At 42.2% G+C, this 18,197-nt stretch overlaps 1 protein-coding gene across 1 annotated transcript in view; it reads left to right on the plus strand.

The window, feature by feature from the left end:
• The window catches only part of rapgef6 (Rap guanine nucleotide exchange factor (GEF) 6), a gene marked incomplete at its 3' end in the record, with an annotated part of 127,593 nt that overhangs the window by 90,195 nt on the left and 19,201 nt on the right, over positions 1-18,197 (plus strand). Inside the window, exons 7-9 of the mRNA XM_079214163.1 lie at positions 6,369-6,500; positions 14,032-14,212; positions 15,144-15,280. Of these exons, the coding sequence (XP_079070289.1) occupies positions 6,369-6,500; positions 14,032-14,212; positions 15,144-15,280 (450 nt within the window). The remainder of the gene's footprint in view (positions 1-6,368; positions 6,501-14,031; positions 14,213-15,143; positions 15,281-18,197) is intronic.

Below are 18,197 nucleotides of genomic sequence, written 5' to 3' on the forward strand. Positions count from 1 at the left end.
AGCGATCACTTTTAAAGCCTAACAGTTAATGTATTTGCAGGGCAAGGCAAACAGCCTGCAGCCTGCCGAGCTCCATAAATGACGTTTCTGACTTTGCACATCGAGAGGCTCTGGAGATATTTTTCCGAAAGCCCGAAAAACACACTGCAGTGACAAAGCCTGCACAGTTTGTGGTTGTCATTAAAATAAATGAACACCATGCTTCCTTAAGTCAGTATTTATCAAACTGGGGCGGTATTTATTACAGGTGGGGCGCAAGAGGAAATGCTGATTTTAAATGTTCACCATCCGCCGTTAATAGGTTACGCATGCGCGACTCGCCGATTCTTGTCATTTCACCAAAAGCCGATCTTTATGAGATCTCCGTTTAGTCGTTTTTTCTGCTGTTGCGTCTCTCAATATTGAGCATGAATTGAGAGCGGCCGTATCAAATCTACAACCCCATTTAAAAAAGATGTGTAGAGGAAAGCAGCCACTAATGCTGATACAATGTGATGGCTCACACATCTGCACTCATTATGTAAGCTATTTAGTAGTAACTAAATATTAGTTATTTTTGCATAACTGTATTTATATTTTTCTAACAAAGTGATAATATTATAATTTTTTTGTCTGATGCAGCGATCTGGTTGACTTGAAACACTGAATACTCTTCCATGCCAGTAGGTAGCGCAATAATGACCTACCATATATGCTGTATTATGTTACAATGTGACATTTTGTAACTTTTTAGGTTGTTGGTGTGCAGCGGGATTTTTTTATTGTAGAAAATGTGCCGCGGCTCAAAAAAGGTTGAAAAACACTTAAATAGACCATATAACAGGATATGCTTTAGGGCGGGGTTACTGTTTGATTGACCAAGATTGGTCCATGTCCAGGTCTTCGTTGTACAACTTTAACCCTTTCACAGTGTGTTTTCAGTTCATGAAAGTTCATTGTAAAAATGTTGGTCCCCTAAAAATGTTAATTGTTCATTGTTCGGTTGTACTTGGCTCAAATGTCACTTCTGGTTGCACACCGTAGTATACACCACTTCTTCTAGTCTGTGGTAACGACTTGATGTTGTGACGGCTTCAGGCTGGTCCCTTGTGGAATTGAACACTATCTTGGTTGGGCTGAATCTTCTGTGGCCTGTATTATAATAGATGATGGATTCACGTCTCTGGAGTGGATCGAGACTCTGGAAGGGATCGGGGACATGAAAGCTCGGTCCGTTTGACTGCGACACAACATTTCATGGTTAGACTGTGCCCTCTCGTTGACATGATATAACTGTACAGCTGAAGGAGCCTCCGCACATTCATATTTAATCTCCTCGCTCTCATCCTTAATGCATGAGGAGAATGGGAGACCCCTCCCACCCCACAGCTCAGCCCGCTGGGAGAAGGAAAGAGGAGCATAAGAGCAGGATTAAGTCTGTGGTGTGAATGGGAGCCACGAGACTGCCACAATTATTCACTCCCCCTTCCATCCTTCGCTCCCTCATACACTCACAGAAACTCATTAACTTCGTCTGTCGGTTTTCATACCTCCAAAACACACATTTTTAAGGACCTTCCTCTTTCGTTTCTAATCTTAATCTCATCCCTGAAGTCTTTAGTCTTTAGTTAGGAAATAAATCCAACCACGTAAGCGTGAACAAAAGGATAGAATCAATGATTCCGCCTGCAAAAGAACAGGAAACTCTGGATGTTATAACATTTGGGTCTCACTGTTGCTCTTTCTTTTTAATGTGCTGTCATAATAATAATAATAATAATGAATAAAGATGCAAGGAACATTAATGTAGAAGTCACCACCCGTCTGGATGACTAAATGTCAATACTGTAACAGTGAGATGGAGCCAGCGATGTCACATTTTATACGTCTGAAAAGGTCTTACCCAAAATGTCAACCTTTTTCATTACTTCCTGTATACACTGCTTGATTTATGGGGCTCTTCCTTATTGCAGTTCTTGTTCCCAAATATCAGAATCAGCAACTCACAGCTAATAGAAATGTTTCCTCTATGATCTTAACGAGATGAAGGTCTGGCTATTTTAATGCATTTTTATCCTGTCAGCATCCTAATGTTTTAACCTTTTAGGATCCTCATTTTTTATCCTTGTTGATTCTTGTTTTATTCTTTCGGGATTCTAATTTTGTCTCCTTTTAGGACCTTTCAGGATCCTTGTTTTTATCCTTTCAGGATCCTTGTTGTATTCTTTCAGGATTCTTGTTTTATCCTTTGAGGACATTTTAGGATCCTTGTTTTGATCTTTTCAGTCGTTTTTAACCTTTCAGGACCTTTTAGGATCCTTGTTTTTAAGAAAAAGTCAAACTACCTACATAATAAATATCTAAAACACAACCAACTAGTAATGGTTCTCCTTGTGCATATATGTGTGGTTTTAGGCAATAACACAAACAGTCGAGGATTAGGCATAGCCTGCGGTTCAGTGAGTAAAAACACACAATTCATTACGGTGCCGTTCCTAATGGGAAATGGATTTCACTTAAATACTCATTTAGTCGCACTGAAACTAATGTGTGAGATCTGTGAGTCGGTTTGTTTGTGAAATTAGAATCATGCTGGTTAAATGTTTGCAAATAGTACTATTACCGTGGAAATATGGGACTGTATGCATTAATTGCATGTGGCAAGGTGTGGGGAGTGTTAATGTTTAAAAATGTTTAAAGATGCTAACTTAATGTAGTTTTTACACTGAGGTTCGACTTAGATGCTGAATAAAGTCCGATCTCTGCCACTTATAGAAAAATGCAAATGATGGATAAATCTTCATGTTTGTGTTTTTCCACAGACTCCCCAAACAAATATTTCCGATTGTAAATGTAGTGCACTAAGTGGTAAATAGGGGGATTTTATTTGTTGACGTTATTGTATCCCCGTTAGCTTTTGCCGTAGCACGTTGCTAATCGTCCTGAAGAAGAACATGTCCAAATAAAACCTAAATGCAATCGTGGAATCAAGGTCCAAAAAACCCAACAATTTCAGTGAATAAATCCAGTGTACATTCAGTTCAGTGCTCCTCTGAGTGTGCCACACATTAGGAACAATCCATTGAACTTCTTAGACCCCACCCCTTAGTACTGTGCTTTCCTGTGGGTTTGGGGAACAGGGTAGTGGGAGGGGGGGGGCTTAAGTGCTGATGGGGTCTTACAGTACAACAGGCCTATTAGAAGAGAGTACCCCCCCCAGACTCTACTACGTCTTTAATATTGCATGTTGGAAGCCTCAGCTAGCTTCAGAGATCCAGTTTGGCTTGGCGGGGCTTTGCGTTGGTGTGTTGAGTGTCTGGATGGCGATGGAGGAGGCGTGCTGCAGGTCCCCTCGGTGTCGCAGGAGGACTTCGTCTCTCATGCTGGCACTGCCCCGATCCATACTGGTAAGACTGGAGAATTAGAGGCTCTGGGATTATAAGCCGAGAGGGGAACGCTAAGAACGTTTGGAGACCTGCTCGAGGAATAGAGACGCGACCCAGTTGCCTGGCTGTAGAGGCAATCATTACTGATGTAGAGCTCGGGATAGGTCTGGTTCTGAAGTCTACTTTTTAAAGGTCTCAGGTGGACCGTTTCTGAACTTGTTTTGGTCTCGGACAAAGAGGACTCTGGTCCACAACTGCAGAGGTATCGCTAGATTGCCTGATTTATTTATTACCATCGTTACGGTCATGGCTCAATGAAAACAAAGGGACATTCCCACAGGTAGAGCACGTATACAGTATATATGGCAGTAAAAGAGGTGAACGAAGAGGACATCTTTGGTTTTTATGTGATGTGGATCTTTCTTATCAGTTTGAGGAGTGTCTATGGTTTGCATGTTCCACATTGTAATGCAAGTCTGTCTCTCAACCCCTCAAAGTCTCGGTCTCGAGAAGCTTTGGTCTTGGTCTGGTCTCGGTCTGATCTCGGTCTTGTCTCAGTCGGTCTCGAGACACTCTGGTCATTGTCTGAGGCTGAGAGACTTCCTCAATCAGGCTTTTCTCTTCTTCAGTTGGACTTTAGTCAGGCTTTTATTGTGGGTTATTATTTTAAGGGGAGGATTTTGTGTTTTGTGGAACAACGTTTCCACTGAGTGGTGTTGTGTGCTTGGGCGATTCTTTTTAGGCACTTAAGTTCAATCTCGCTAATCGTAGGAACTCCTGCACCTTGTGGTCAGTTAATTGATGGCGTAAATCTGTCTGTTAATTAAGAGAAGACAGTTTCACACCGGGATGTGATGATTTGCTTTTTAGCGGAATAAAATGTAATAATTCTTTATTATTATTTGTTGCAAAGCTTCAGATGGAAATTAATGTGATTTAAAGAAGTAGAATTTCATAATTAGTAAGTCCAGTCTCTCTCCGTGGTGCTGAAACATTCAAACCCAGTATCACTCGCCCTCTTTTGACACCAATCCACAGACAAATGCTGGAACCACCGTGCAACATCTCTGCAACTACTATACCAGGGGTGCCCAATACGTCGATCGCGATCCGGGTGGGCAAATTAACAGGCTCGCTCGAAAGAGCTGCGCCTCGCCTGGAATCCAGACGAGATCAGGCGGGAGCAGCAGGGGGCGGAGTCAAAAAACTGTTGTCAAGTTGGACAGTTTTCAGCTGCCTTCAAAGTAGTCAGTAGCAGGAAGTCACCGAAAAAATGACTTCCTGTTAGTTCTGAACTTTAGGCTCTTGTAGTTTACAGATCACGTTTGGATTTGTTATTATATGTGTTTATAAATATATATTTATGTAGAAATGTGGGTCTAGCTGCATCCTTTGTTCTTTTTATGTCTGCCTGTGAAATACATTACTACTGGTTTTGATATATGTTGTATAAATACGATTTTTTATTATCAACCACACAATATATCTTTTTAGATTAAACATGAGACTAATAGTCAACAATCCAGCGTTCCAATCCAACTACACATAAAATAAGGTTTTTCTACAACACGTGTTTGCTGTCAAATCTAAGAGCCAATCAGCTCTCTGATGTGGCGACAGCCAGGCATTTCCCATCATGCACTGCGCCACGCAGTCGGTGGAGAGCTACTGCGGCGCCTGGCTCTGAAATCGGGGGCTGCCTTGCTCTCGTGAGATTATCGTTGACCACGTGTGCATGAAGTCAGATCAAGTCGAGATCAAGTCAGACTAAAATCCAACCTAAACGTGAAAGAGATCATGGAAGTGGCAACGAAGATCGTCTGTTCTGTTCACGGCTGTTCTGTGCGCATCTTGAGAAGGCCGACTGTATAATAATATTATAAAAATATTAAAGCCAAACACCGTTCCAACATGACTGATGACCATTTGGTCTGCCTGAGGCTGGCTACCAGCAGCTACTGTCTGGACTATGCAACCCTGCTGGTTCCATTCAGTGAAGTCATCAGAGTAAAATGTAATAACCAAAAATGTACAGAATTGTATTGTCATAAGGGTTCATGCAGTTATGCAAGGTACGCCAATATTGTAAATATAAAGAATACTCGCTATATATAGGTATTTACCATTATTAATGTAGATAGATCTTTTTTACTTGGTCATTTTAAAAGTAGCTCGCGAGCCAAAAAAGTGTGGGCACCCCTGTACTATACAGTCCAGTATCAGTGATCTACTAAATATTTGGCAAAACCAGCCCAACTCAAGCAGCTTGCACATGTGAATGAATTGGTTATGTTCGCCATAATTCAAGCCTCCTCATCACTAACCCAGCTTTACTGTTTGAACTGCTTTAACATGACAGTGTTTTTGGTTTAATGCACGCTGGATGTTGGTGTGACAGTAGTTTAAAGGTTACGTATTGATCTGGTGACTTTTGTTGTCATTTCTCTAGTCAGTGAACGTGCTTGAAGCTTTTTAAGAGCCAGTCGGCTGCCTGACTGACGTCTTTGTCTCTTCCTGAATCTGAGGGGGGTTCGTTTGAGAATGCGGTTCAAAAAGTGATAACAAAAGTAGAAACAAATGGATCCAATTCTCAAACTTTCTTGTTGTGAAGTAAACAAAGTGTGCTTCATTCGGTGGGCACATGAATAACAGACAAGGACAGAATATAAAAGGATCCTCCCACTTTTTCCGTCTATCAGAAATCATATCAACCTCCAGTCCCAGACAGCATTGTCTTCACCTCCATCCTCTTCGTGTTAATTATCTCGGAGTATAACGTGACAAACCAGCTTTGACTCTCAGGCTGATGGAACAGCTGTGTGTGTGTGTGTGTGTGTGTGTGTGTGTGTGTGTGTGTGTGTGTGTGTGTGTGTGTGTGTGTGTGTGTGTGTGTGTGTGTGTGTGTGTGTGTGTGTGTGTGTTTGCCTCCGTTGAACTCACATCCTCTTCTGTTTTTTTTTTTCTACCTCCGTCTTTCTACCACTTCCTGTCTGTCTGAAACAGCTTCCTGCCGACCTCAATAAGATGCACTTAACAGACCACGCCCACCAGCAGGTGATGCACATGCCTCCCAGCCAATCAGGATGCAGCATCGCCAGCGACTCGGGGAGCAGCAGTCTCTCAGACATTTACCAGGTGGGTACTCCTTTACATGTTTAAACCATTTTTACTATTTTTATTCAGACTGCACCATTAGTGTGGAAACGTAAAGAGTGTTTTTTAGCTGTTTGCTCGGGAATCACCGAATGATTGCTATCGTTAGCTTAGCACAAACCACGAACTGTACAATACCTACTAGTGAATAGCACAGTTTAAATGAATGAAAACAACGTACTCACTCTTATCGGCCTCCTGCTGTTGACATCATGTAACTACGGCCACGCCTCATAAACTCCGGATATCCAGCGAAGGTCACCACAATCAGAAAAAGAAGAAAAAAAAACAGCTAGTGACGTCGGCCATTTTTGATCACCAACTCGAGGCCTTCAAGGCGGACAACTTTATCCCCGTCACCGGTCTTACATTTCATACAAAAAGTAATGAAGCCCCTTGCTGACGGTGGATCTTCCCTGGCTCGATTTGCTCCGGCGCTTTCCTACCTGTTGTGTACCTGTCAACCCCCACTGCCCTCCCTCCCTCGTAGTCCTCGGTGTCTCGCTAATGATTGTGCATCTGTCGTGCATCCTGGTGATCCGTTTCCCTCTGCACTCCCTGCTGCGGACGAAAGGTCACTTTGCAGGAACTGAACCTAACCTTTTGGAGCCTCTACGTACACCCGTTCTAAAGGTACAGAAGCCGTGACGTCGGCCCTGCAGCCGGTTCATAACAACCGTTCTGCAGGTCTGCTTCCACGTATGACATGTAGCGCACATCACTTATACAGATGATGTCAGACTTGATGCTTGATTTAGATCGGAATGTCAGGAAGGGGAGACTGTGTGGGATTGTTTTTCATCAGGAAATGTCCCACTTCCTCCCAGTCTTTGTTGTTGACATTACATAGGGTGACCAGATTTGAGTTTGTGAAAAAGAGGACACTTCGTCACGGGGGGGGGAGGGAGGGTGCTGCAGATGTCAGTGGCTGTTGTAAACAATGCAACTAGTGAAGGTGGCAAGGTGCTCAGTGTTGCCAAATTGGAAATGGCGAAGTATCGTACCAAAGGCTCAAAATGGTCATATTTGGAGGATAATTATCGTGCCTCTGGCAACACTGAGATCGGTCGACCAATGGCAGTTCTCTCTACAGTCAGAGCTCGCGCAAGAAGGTGGAATGTAAGGGAGATACCCAGGCCCGTAGAGATTACCCCCGCAGCCCCCGCACCGCGGGGGGGCCTCGCAGGAACAGGGGGCCTCGCTTGGCAATATATATTTATTTTTTATTTTTTCCCAACTTTCCGCGACGCAAGTAACGTTTCACAAAATCGCTCGTAACTATCCTTTAAAACAACAGATTTCAATAATAAACACATCTCCGTGACCATGCGGGCATGTAGGAGTCGAACGGCGCCATCTAGATCCTTACCAGCCACCTATAAGTAACTTTAAATTCCGTCAACCGTCGGAGATTTTTTTATTTTACATTTCTGGGTCCAGCATTTCCCCTGTCAAATGGACGATCCCCCTCAGACGGCACATGCGCAGTCTACTGAAGAGAATGCACCCGGGCTGGCTTCTGGGAAATGTAGTTTTCTTATAGAACTTTGACGTTTTTCATTTTTGAACCGATTTACACAGTTTTTCCCCTGAAAAGCCTTCAAATGACCCCAACACTTTGTTTTGTGCGGTTTCATTGCATATTCGGGTTCTTTAGGCTCTGTTCTTTCTAACAAGGGGTGTTATTAGTATGTGAGACCTTGGTAAGGGTCTGAAGCACACATTTTGAACATGTCGGAAACTGCTCGAAAAGCATTTTTCTGCCATTCTTAATTAGATCATGCTGGATGTTCATAGTTATGATAAAATATGTTATAACATTATTTTTTTTTAAATATACATTTTCTTCACAGGAAAATTCTGAAAAAAATGATATAAAATAATACAAGTATTAGAACTCATTTGTGGTTCAAACGACTATTTGAAAACTTAATCTTGAGACGCTCCCCCAATACCGGGGGAATGGGTCTTCACAGTTTGCTATTTGACAGTTGACAGTTGCTATGTGAACGATGCCTGGTTTGTGTACGTTCCAAACTTCCTTTGCTTCCCGATCCCTGTGGCCGTCAAAATAAAAGTCCCATTCACCGTTGACACTTAAATCATATTCTGTGACAGAGGATAAGGGAGAGCCAGGCGTGCGCCAAGGTTCTGCAAGTCCAGCGAAGTCAGGCTGCAGTGAGGAGGCCTCGGGTAGCCGTGCGACAGAGTCAGATGAAACTTCTAATACTACACTTTACCCTGGTGACCGGGCACATTTCCCGGTGGACATTACTGATGCTGACATGAAAAAGTTCATTTTAAGGCAGGGACCATTTAAATGTGAAGGTCCGTATCCTAAAGATAAAAAGGGGAGATGTTTTTCGAAAGATTTGTATCATAGAGTGTCAAAAAAAGGAACCAAGATACAATGCAAATGGCTGTGTTACTCCCACAAAATTGACAGAGTATATTGTGAGCCCTGTTGGCTTTTTGGTGAGAGAAGATCTGCATGCCAAAACAGTGCCTGGACTACGGGGAATAAATGATTGGCAAGGACTGCCTAGAAAAATAAAAGAGCACAAACACACTCGCTCACATACCTGTTTGTTTATCTTTGGATAATGACCGCCAGACACATCCTTACATATGGGGGGGTCGGGGGGGCTCTCAGGGTTTTTCTGCAGGAGGGCCTCATGTGTTTCCGTTACGGCACTGGAGATACCATTTCCAAAACTTGTAAGGGCGTAATAACTAGTTTGTGAAAGACCCAGAGAAACACAAATATCCAACGAGGCAAAATCCCGGATTTTTGGAATTCCTGCCAGACGGATTTTTTAGGTCTCGAAAAGAGGACATGTCCGGGAAAAAGAGGACGTCTGGTCACCCTACATTACATTAACATATCACCTAAAAGAAGACAAACACACTCATCTAATCTGTCTAAATGTGTCCTTGCTCTAGGAACTAGGAAGCTCTTTCTGCAGTTGCTTTTATTGCAATCGCCCTTCTTTAATGCACAAAGTGTAAAATAAATCTCCTTACTCGGCCTCTCTCTTCTCGTGACAGCATTCAGGAGCTCAGTGTGCTCCAATCTCGAGATTGTCGGGTATTTAAATAATGTATATAATGATAATAATCCATAAAAGGGTACATGACAAGGCCGTTATCTCGTCATTTTAATCCCTCAGCTCTCCTAATCTCCCCTCTTTACACAGAGAGTCGTGATTAATCCAAGAACCGCATCAATATTATGACGCTTCTTCACAGGGCGCTGCAGTGTTTCAGCTCCCCGGTGTGTGTTTGTGTGTGTTCCCATTTGATACCAGCTTGTTAGCATTGTTAGCATTCAAGGTCCATTAGCTTCAAACTAATGAGCACTTGTTTCAGTGAGGACTGTTAACGATGCTTATCTGTTTTCTTTATTTTTCAATGGCAGTATATTAGGGTGGTCGTTTATGCCCGATATGGTCATGAATTATTTTATTTTTTATTTTGCCTTCCGAGTAAAGTTACAATCTTGGTAGCTAACAAGTTGCTTAAAACTGTAAGCGTCATGAATGTTTGTTTATTTTCTAATCCCAATGTCGTTTAGTCGAGGGTAGGCAGAGTAATGCTAACTTCAGGCGTCGGCTTTTAAAAACACGCCGTCCTGGGGCACACTAAAGAGCAAGCGCACCTGCGGTCCCTTTAAGCCCCGCCTCCCAGCTGCTCGTTGTCGTTCTCATTCATATGGACAAAGGAAGTAAAATAACTCTGATTTTATTATTAGTGCATTTTACAACTTTTAGGACCTAATCATTTACCTACAAACTATTTACCTATGATTTACAGATGTTTTGGGCCCAACGGTATCACGTAACAGACCTGGAAGTTTTAATTCCACAGTTTAGCCACTAAATACAACAAAAATGATATCCCTATCTTCCGAGCTCCTCCTGGTCACCACGAGGCAAGGTCTCATGAGAATGGCTCAGAATGGCTCACAGAGCAATAACGTTAAATTAGTTAAATCATAAAGCGAATGGCCGATGAATGATGTCATCCATCAATCATTGTCAGCAGAATTGAACTCTCACTAGAAAACAGACTAAAATGACATCACTCAGATATATTTTTTTACTTCCTTTATCGCCCTCCCTCCCCCTCCTGTCTGCAAGTGCTCAACCCAGAGACCCGATCTCTTGGTCCTGAGATTCAGATATTTAACACACGGATGCGGTCCCATCAGTTCGTCGCTGACTCCCCTCCATTCTCTCCTATTGTTCTCCGTCCCTCCCTCATCACGCTCCTCCTTTCTGTGCTTTTCTCTCTTTCATCCTGAACCTTTGTGCAGCTCTCCCTCATTCTTTCTGCCACAGCGCTGTAGAACGTGGGCAGATTTGATGTCTCTCGTCTCTAGGAAATGTCCTCCTTGCTCAAACTCAGTCCGAGGCCGGGGGAATTGGACCGAAAGGGCACATCCTGCATTTTAGATGAGGCGTAGGCTCTCAGAAGCACTGAAAGATACGGGCGGGTTGTTCCTGCAACCTCAATGTCTGCGTTCTCCGACAAAATAAAATCGAAGGAGTCTTTTCTTCAGGATTTTACCTCCGTAGCAGACTCCATCTGACAACATAGAGTTTTATTTCTCATTGGCAACCATGAGAAATGTCCTAGATTCCAGGAGCATTTATAGTCATATTGTCGCAACACAAGTAAGACGTGACAAACAAATACTAAAACAGGAATGCAAAAAAAATGCTGTGCTTTTATAAATAACAAAATAAAGAAAATTGCAATCACTTTCAAGTAAATCCGATTGCTCCATCAGACAATTTTTTTTTTTTAAATTGCAATCACTTAGAACAATGAAAATAAAGTATCTGTGCAAAACTAAATTACTACTAAATAGCTCATTGTGGAAAACAATAACCTTTTTTTTTTTGCCAAACAAAACAGAATGAGTGCAGATATGTGTCAGCCATCAAGTTGTATCAGTATTGTGAGCTCTGTATTCTGTTTTGAGAGACGCAGCAGCAGAAAGGACCTCACGAGACTTCTGGCAAAATGCCAATAATCGGCGAGTCGCGCATGCGCAAGCGTAACCTGTTAACGGCGTAAACATTTATCCGAAAGTAAAGGCATTTCTCCATGTATTTATGAATGACTTAGTTTTATGCTTGTGTACTTTGTACTTTTGTAATATGTGAAGCCAGCAGCTCATTGTTGGGTAGAAGACACGAGCACTTTGGCTGGTTTCACCTGGAGCAGGAGAGCTGCTCCGGGTTCAGAGAGCTGCGCCGGTGCTCCTCACAGGAGAGCTGCTGTTGCCAACTTCACCCTGGGAGCGTTTAAAACGCAGATATAGCGTTCTGCTGTTCACGCGACATATTTTTCGACGCTCTCTGTCCGCTGCTGTGTGCTCAGTGCTCACCTGTGCGTGTGTGTGTGCGTGTGTGTGTGCGTGTGTGTGTGTGTGTGCGTGTGCGTGTGTGTCTGCGTGTGTGCGTGTGCGTGTGCGTGTGTGTGTGCGCATCGGGGCGGAGCTCCGCCATGCGCGATGCAGAGAGCAGAGGAGAAGCGTTAACACGACCATGTGTAGAGACAGAAATGACAATAGGGGGGCGTCCCGGTAAACACTGCGTCTTATTGTCCTGCGACCGGACATTAATTGGGCTGGGGAGTGGAGTAGTCTTGGCACTTAGCCGAGTTAGCTTAGCATCCATCTCTCCCCACGTTGGTAGGCAGTGGAGCGCCGATCGTCTCCAAGTCCTCTGCACTTAATACCAATGCTTCCCTTTTTACGACGTTGATGAATGTATATTCTGTCACACAAGTGCTCTTGTAATAAACACACTTTCGTAGTACTTTAAGTGTTTTTCTGTCTTTTTCTGCACAGTGTTGGCCTGATCAATACATGAGACAAAATTCCTTGAAGACTCAGAAATCAGAGGTGAAGCAAAAGGAAAATATGTTTTGTACACAAGCTGTTGTTGAGATGTCTGATTCGAGTGTCCTTAAGTGTCCACTCAAGGTTATTAATGAATCTTTGGTTCTGCAGAAGAGAACCAAACAAAGTCCATTTCATTAAATCAGAGTTTTATGATGTTAGTCTTTAGCTAAGTAAACAAAATCAGCATTCACATTTAATTTTGTACCGTTAAGTATTTTTTCTTTTCTATTCTATGTAAATGAATGCAGAGCTGAGTGTAGCTTGTGTGTTTTAAAAGTCCTCCGAAGACCTCGTCCAACCTAATGTATGTAAACAAGAGTGAACCTGTGCCTGAACTCCGGACGGACCGTTAGCTTAATCACCGTCCCTCCAGAGGAACCCATAAAACCCATTGGCCAGGTCCCAAATCCCCAAAGAACCCCGGAGCTGGAATGCATTGTTGTTGAGTGAGTTCATCCTGCAGTGTGGAGGTCAGGGAGGCAACTCTCTCCCACAACTTCAGTCCACTCTTCTCAATCAATACCGCCAATTATGCCTCAAAAAAGGTATATGGACAAAAGAAAACAACAACAAAAGAAACTGAAATAATGTCACACTATTTGCCCAGTAACAGGCAAATGTATAACAATAAAGAAGAAAACAATAAATAAATAAACAAATGTACACAGGACAATGAAATTGACAAAATCCAGTCAGTCCTTTAAGATCCATATCGGTTCTACCAGAGTTCCCTTTAACCTTTTTGAGCCCCACATGCACCGTTTTTTGTGTTTTCAAAGGGGGACGGGGGATCTTTAAAGGGGTCAACAGTATAATCCATATCCAATAGAAGTGGTATACAGATAAGCTAAAATGATCCACACAAAAATGAGATTTTTTAATGAATTGTGAAAGTCTCATTATAATGGATGTGTGTCGCAGAAGTTTTTGTGTCGACACCATTTATTATTTGGTGCTGAATTTAGCAATATTTTACAAACATTTACAAATAATCCCTCCAAAATACCACATTGAGACACCAAGAACTTGAGAACACCACAGAAACATCCGTGCTGTGATTTGGCATCTAAAACGTATTACAATTCTTGTTTGACAGTAGAGCAGTGAGCACTTCTGTCCAGGAAACTTTCAGAAAACTCTCTTTTTGTCACTATAACTTGGAAAGCCTGGTTGGTTTCTTTACAAAAACTATATTACTAATTTTAAAAACAACCCGAGACAGAGCTAAACGTTCGAGGCTCAATTTTGCCAGACGATTCCCTCGGACCTGCAAGAGCTAACAGATGGCCTGCTATGCTGCCGCCAGCACCACTGGGGAGCTCCTCTCTCCACCTCGAAGTTGATGGTTCAATTCCCACCCACCCTAAAAGCCCCCGTGCCCCCTTTCAGAGCCATCCTCTGCCAACCATCTGTGTACCCCGCACAGAGGAAATACGGTTGAATATGAATTATTACTGCTGGATTAAAATATTTGGCTGTTCGCCTCTTTGCCTCTTTGTCTGGTTTTGTAAGGTTTCAGCTCAGGGTCACAGGTACAGCGGCTCATTGCAAGGTCATGTGTGGTCCATAATGTTGCCTTCTCTGCCGTCTTTGCTGCAGGCCACGGAGAGTGAGCTGGGGGACGTGGACCTGTCTGGACTTCCAGAGGCTGCGGTGGACAGCGAGGAAGAAGAAGAGGAAGATGAGGACCTGGAGAGAGCGTCAGACGCTCTTCTAGGCCGAGACCTGGTTCGGGAGTGTCTGGAAAAAGACCCGGCCGACCGCAACGACGACGACATTGGTGAGTCTAACTTTGTGGGTTTCTGTCCGATATGTCGTAGTAATGTTTTTTCTTACTTATCTATAAGTAAATATTGAAAAGCATACTTAACATTTTAATTGACAGCAACCTCCAGGTCTGTAAACCTTTTCTGAAGTCCAGCAGGGGGCGACTCCTCTGGTTGTATAGAAGTCTATAGAAAATGACTCTACTTCTCTCGATTTATTCCCTCAGTAAACATTGTAAACATGAGTTCATGTCTCAATCTCTAGTTTCAAGTCTTCGTCAATACAGCATGATGTTCTTTTAATAAATTATGGTAATTTAGAGTCAAACAGACCATAAAGCACGGTATGCTTTATGGGCGGGGCTACAAGGTGATGCTTGTACAGTACAGTATGGGCCTGCATGTCCCTCGAGGAGTGCCGGTTATTATTTTTAGACTTCACATACTCCATCTATCATTCAGGAAGCTCACAAGAAGCCCCCTCGCGGTGCTCTCCAAACAGCAGTGCCCTTCCAGTGTGTATTTTTAAGCCGGCAATCAAAGCGACGTCCTCATTAGTGGTGCCCACTGGTCGGGTTCACCGGGCCGGGTTCAGCCCTCTGAAAAACATGAATGAATAGAAACTGACAGGATTTGTCTCTTTTGTATTTTTGTATTTTTGTATTATAAGTTTTCTGAAATGTTATGTTTAAATATCCAAATGAGGTGTTATCTAATGCTGACTTTTGGTGAATTTAGGAGAAATCTACAGACACAAACAGACTAAAAGTAGTAAAATAAACACTACAATGTGTATTTTGGATGTTATAACCCCAAATCTCTTTCTCTTTTTCTGCTTTGGACACACATGGATTCCTGCTTTTTAAATGTTTCCCAAGTTTTATTTTCTGCCATATTTAATTGCTTTCCCCCTCTCCCCCTACTCTCCCTTTCTGTGTCAAATAGAGCAACTACTAGAGTTCATGCACCAGCTGCCGGCCTTCGCCAACATGACCATGTCCGTGCGGAGGGACTTGTGCAGCGTCATGGTGTTTGAGGTGGTGGAGCAGGCCGGCACGGTCATCCTGCACGACAAGCAGGAGGTACGGCCGAGAGCACACGCCACCGTTTGTTAACACAAGTTACTGGAAAGTATTAGAATCTATAATATTAATAAGTGCACATTTTGTTTAGTGCATAATCTCCTACAAATACTGTTTTTGTCGTGTTTTCACAACCTGAAGATGAGCCTTTAATGCCATATATATTTCTGCATACGGATCCGGTCGCCATGTTTCTATGGTTGCCCGGAAAGGACAAACCAAAAACTGGCTCTCTAGAGCCAAATTGTACACAATGCTTATTTTTTAAAGGATTTAATAGATTAATTAATTAATATAGTTATTATTATTCAATATAGTTCATCCTTTTTTTTTGCTTTTAAATATATGTATATATTTATTTGTGTATATATATATATATATATATATATATATATATATATATATATATTTAAAGAAATTACATTATATATGTATTCGTCTTTATTTATTTATATATATATATATATATCTTCTTTTTAAAATTTATATATATATTTATTTATGTATATGTTTGTGTGTATATATATTTATATATAAAGATATATATATATATATATATATATATATATATATATATATATATATATATATTTATATATAAAGATATATATATATATATATATATATATATATATATATATATATATATATATATATATATATATATATATATACTCAAAGGATTATTAGAAACACCTGTTCAATTTCTCATTAATGCAATTATCTAATCAACCAATCACATGGCAGTTGCTTCAATGCATTTAGGGGTGTGGTTCTGGTCAAGACAATCTCCTGAACTCCAAACTGAATGTCAGAATGGGAAAGAAAGGTGATTTAAGCAATTTTGAGCATGGCATGGTTGTTGGTGCCAGACGGGCCGGTCTGAGTATTTCACAATCTGCTCAGTTACTGGGATTTTCACGCACAACCATTTCTAGGGCTTACAAAGAATGGTGTGAAAAGGGAAAAACATCCAGTATGCGGCAGTCCTGTGGGCGAAAATGCTTTGTTGATGCTAGAGGTCAGAGGAGAATGGGCCGACTGATTCAAGCTGATAGAAGAGCAACTTTGACTGAAATAACCACTCGTTACAACCGAGGTATGCAGCAAAGCATTTGTGAAGCCACAACACGCACAACCTTGAGGCGGACGGGCTACAACAGCAGAAGACCCCACCGGGTACCACTCATCTCCACTACAAATAGGAAAAAGAGGCTACAATTTGCAAGAGCTCACCAAAATTGGACAGTTGAAGACTGGAAAAATGTTGCCTGGTCTGATGAGTCTCGATTTCTGTTGAGACATTCAGATGGTAGAGTCAGAATTTGGCGTAAACAGAATGAGAACATGGATACATCATGCCTTGTTACCACTGTGCAGGCTGGTGGTGGTGGTGTAATGGTGTGGGGGATGTTTTCTTGGCACACTTTAGGCCCCTTCGTGCCAATTGGGCATCGTTTAAATGCCACGGCCTACCTGAGCATTGTTTCTGACCATGTCCATCCCTTTATGGCCACCATGTACCCATCCTCTGATGGCTACTTCCAGCAGGATAATGCACCATGTCACAAAGCTCGAATCATTTCTAATTGGTTTCTTGAACATGACAATGAGTTCACTGTACTAAAATGGTCCCCCCAGTCACCAGATCTCAACCCAATAGAGCATCTTTGGGATGTGGTGGAACGGGAGCTTCGTGCCCTGAATGTGCATCCCACAAATCTCCATCAACTGCAAGATGCTATCCTATCAATATGGGCCAACATTTCTAAAGAATGCTTTCAGCACCTTGTTGAATCAATGCCACGTAGAATTAAGGCAGTTCTGAAGGCGGAAGGGGGTCAAACACAGTATTAGTATGGTGTTCCTAATAATCCTTTAGGTGAGTGTATATATTAGCAATAAGGTACGAGAGGCAGTACTGTGTCGTGCAATAATGTACTGTTCAAGGGAGTTGGCAAACCCTTGAACTGTACATTATTGTACATTATTGTACATTATTGTTCCGTTTGAGCTAACGTTGCTGTTAGCGAAGAGCCCCGTTGTAATACTGTGAACACTCAAATACACCTGCAAGTTAAGGAAACCAACGTCTGCGAGTCATTACTGCGGACGTTACAATATCAAAGTTTACACAAACATGTTTGGTAACTGTCAAGCTTGAAATGACAACTAACGGTCGCGCAATTTAAATCTACCTGTTATTTTTAAGTGCACACTGATATGGAACGCTCTAAATGTAAACAGGCTGTACAGTACTTTATGGCTGAATAAACTACACCTCGTGACTCACTCTCAACCAATCAGAATGCTTGATTTGATCTACCCGTATATAAATGTATATATGTATATCTTTATATATATATATATCTTTATTTATATATATCCATCCATTATCCAAACCGCTTATCCTGTTTTAGGGTCTCGGGGGGAGCTGGAACCGATCCCAGCTGTCAATGGGCAAAGGCAGGGTACACCCTTGACAAGTTGCCAGTCTATCACAGGGCTCGCATATATAGACAGACAACCATTCACACCTACGAGCAATTTAGAGTCCAATTAACCTGAGCTGCATGTCTTTGGACTGTGGGAGGAAGCCGGAGAACCCGGCGGGAACCCACGCTGACACGGGGAGAACATGCAAACTCCACACAGAAGGACCTGCCAGACCGGGATCCGAACCCTCTTGCTGTGAGGCGACACCACCGTGCAACCCCTATTTATATATATACATATATCATTATTTATGTATATATATTTATATATGTTTGTGTGTGTGTATATATATATTTATATATGTATATATATTGATTTGAAAGAGCCACACACAGGCGTTGACATGAGCTAATTCTTCAACAGAAGCTAGAATGTGTCACTGCAGAGTAAACGCCGTCAATCAGCTGACGGCTGCACGGCT

The sequence above is a fragment of the Taurulus bubalis genome, assembly GCF_910589615.1.
Source record: "Taurulus bubalis genome assembly, chromosome: 2".
NCBI classification, from domain to species: Eukaryota; Metazoa; Chordata; class Actinopteri; order Perciformes; family Cottidae; genus Taurulus; species Taurulus bubalis.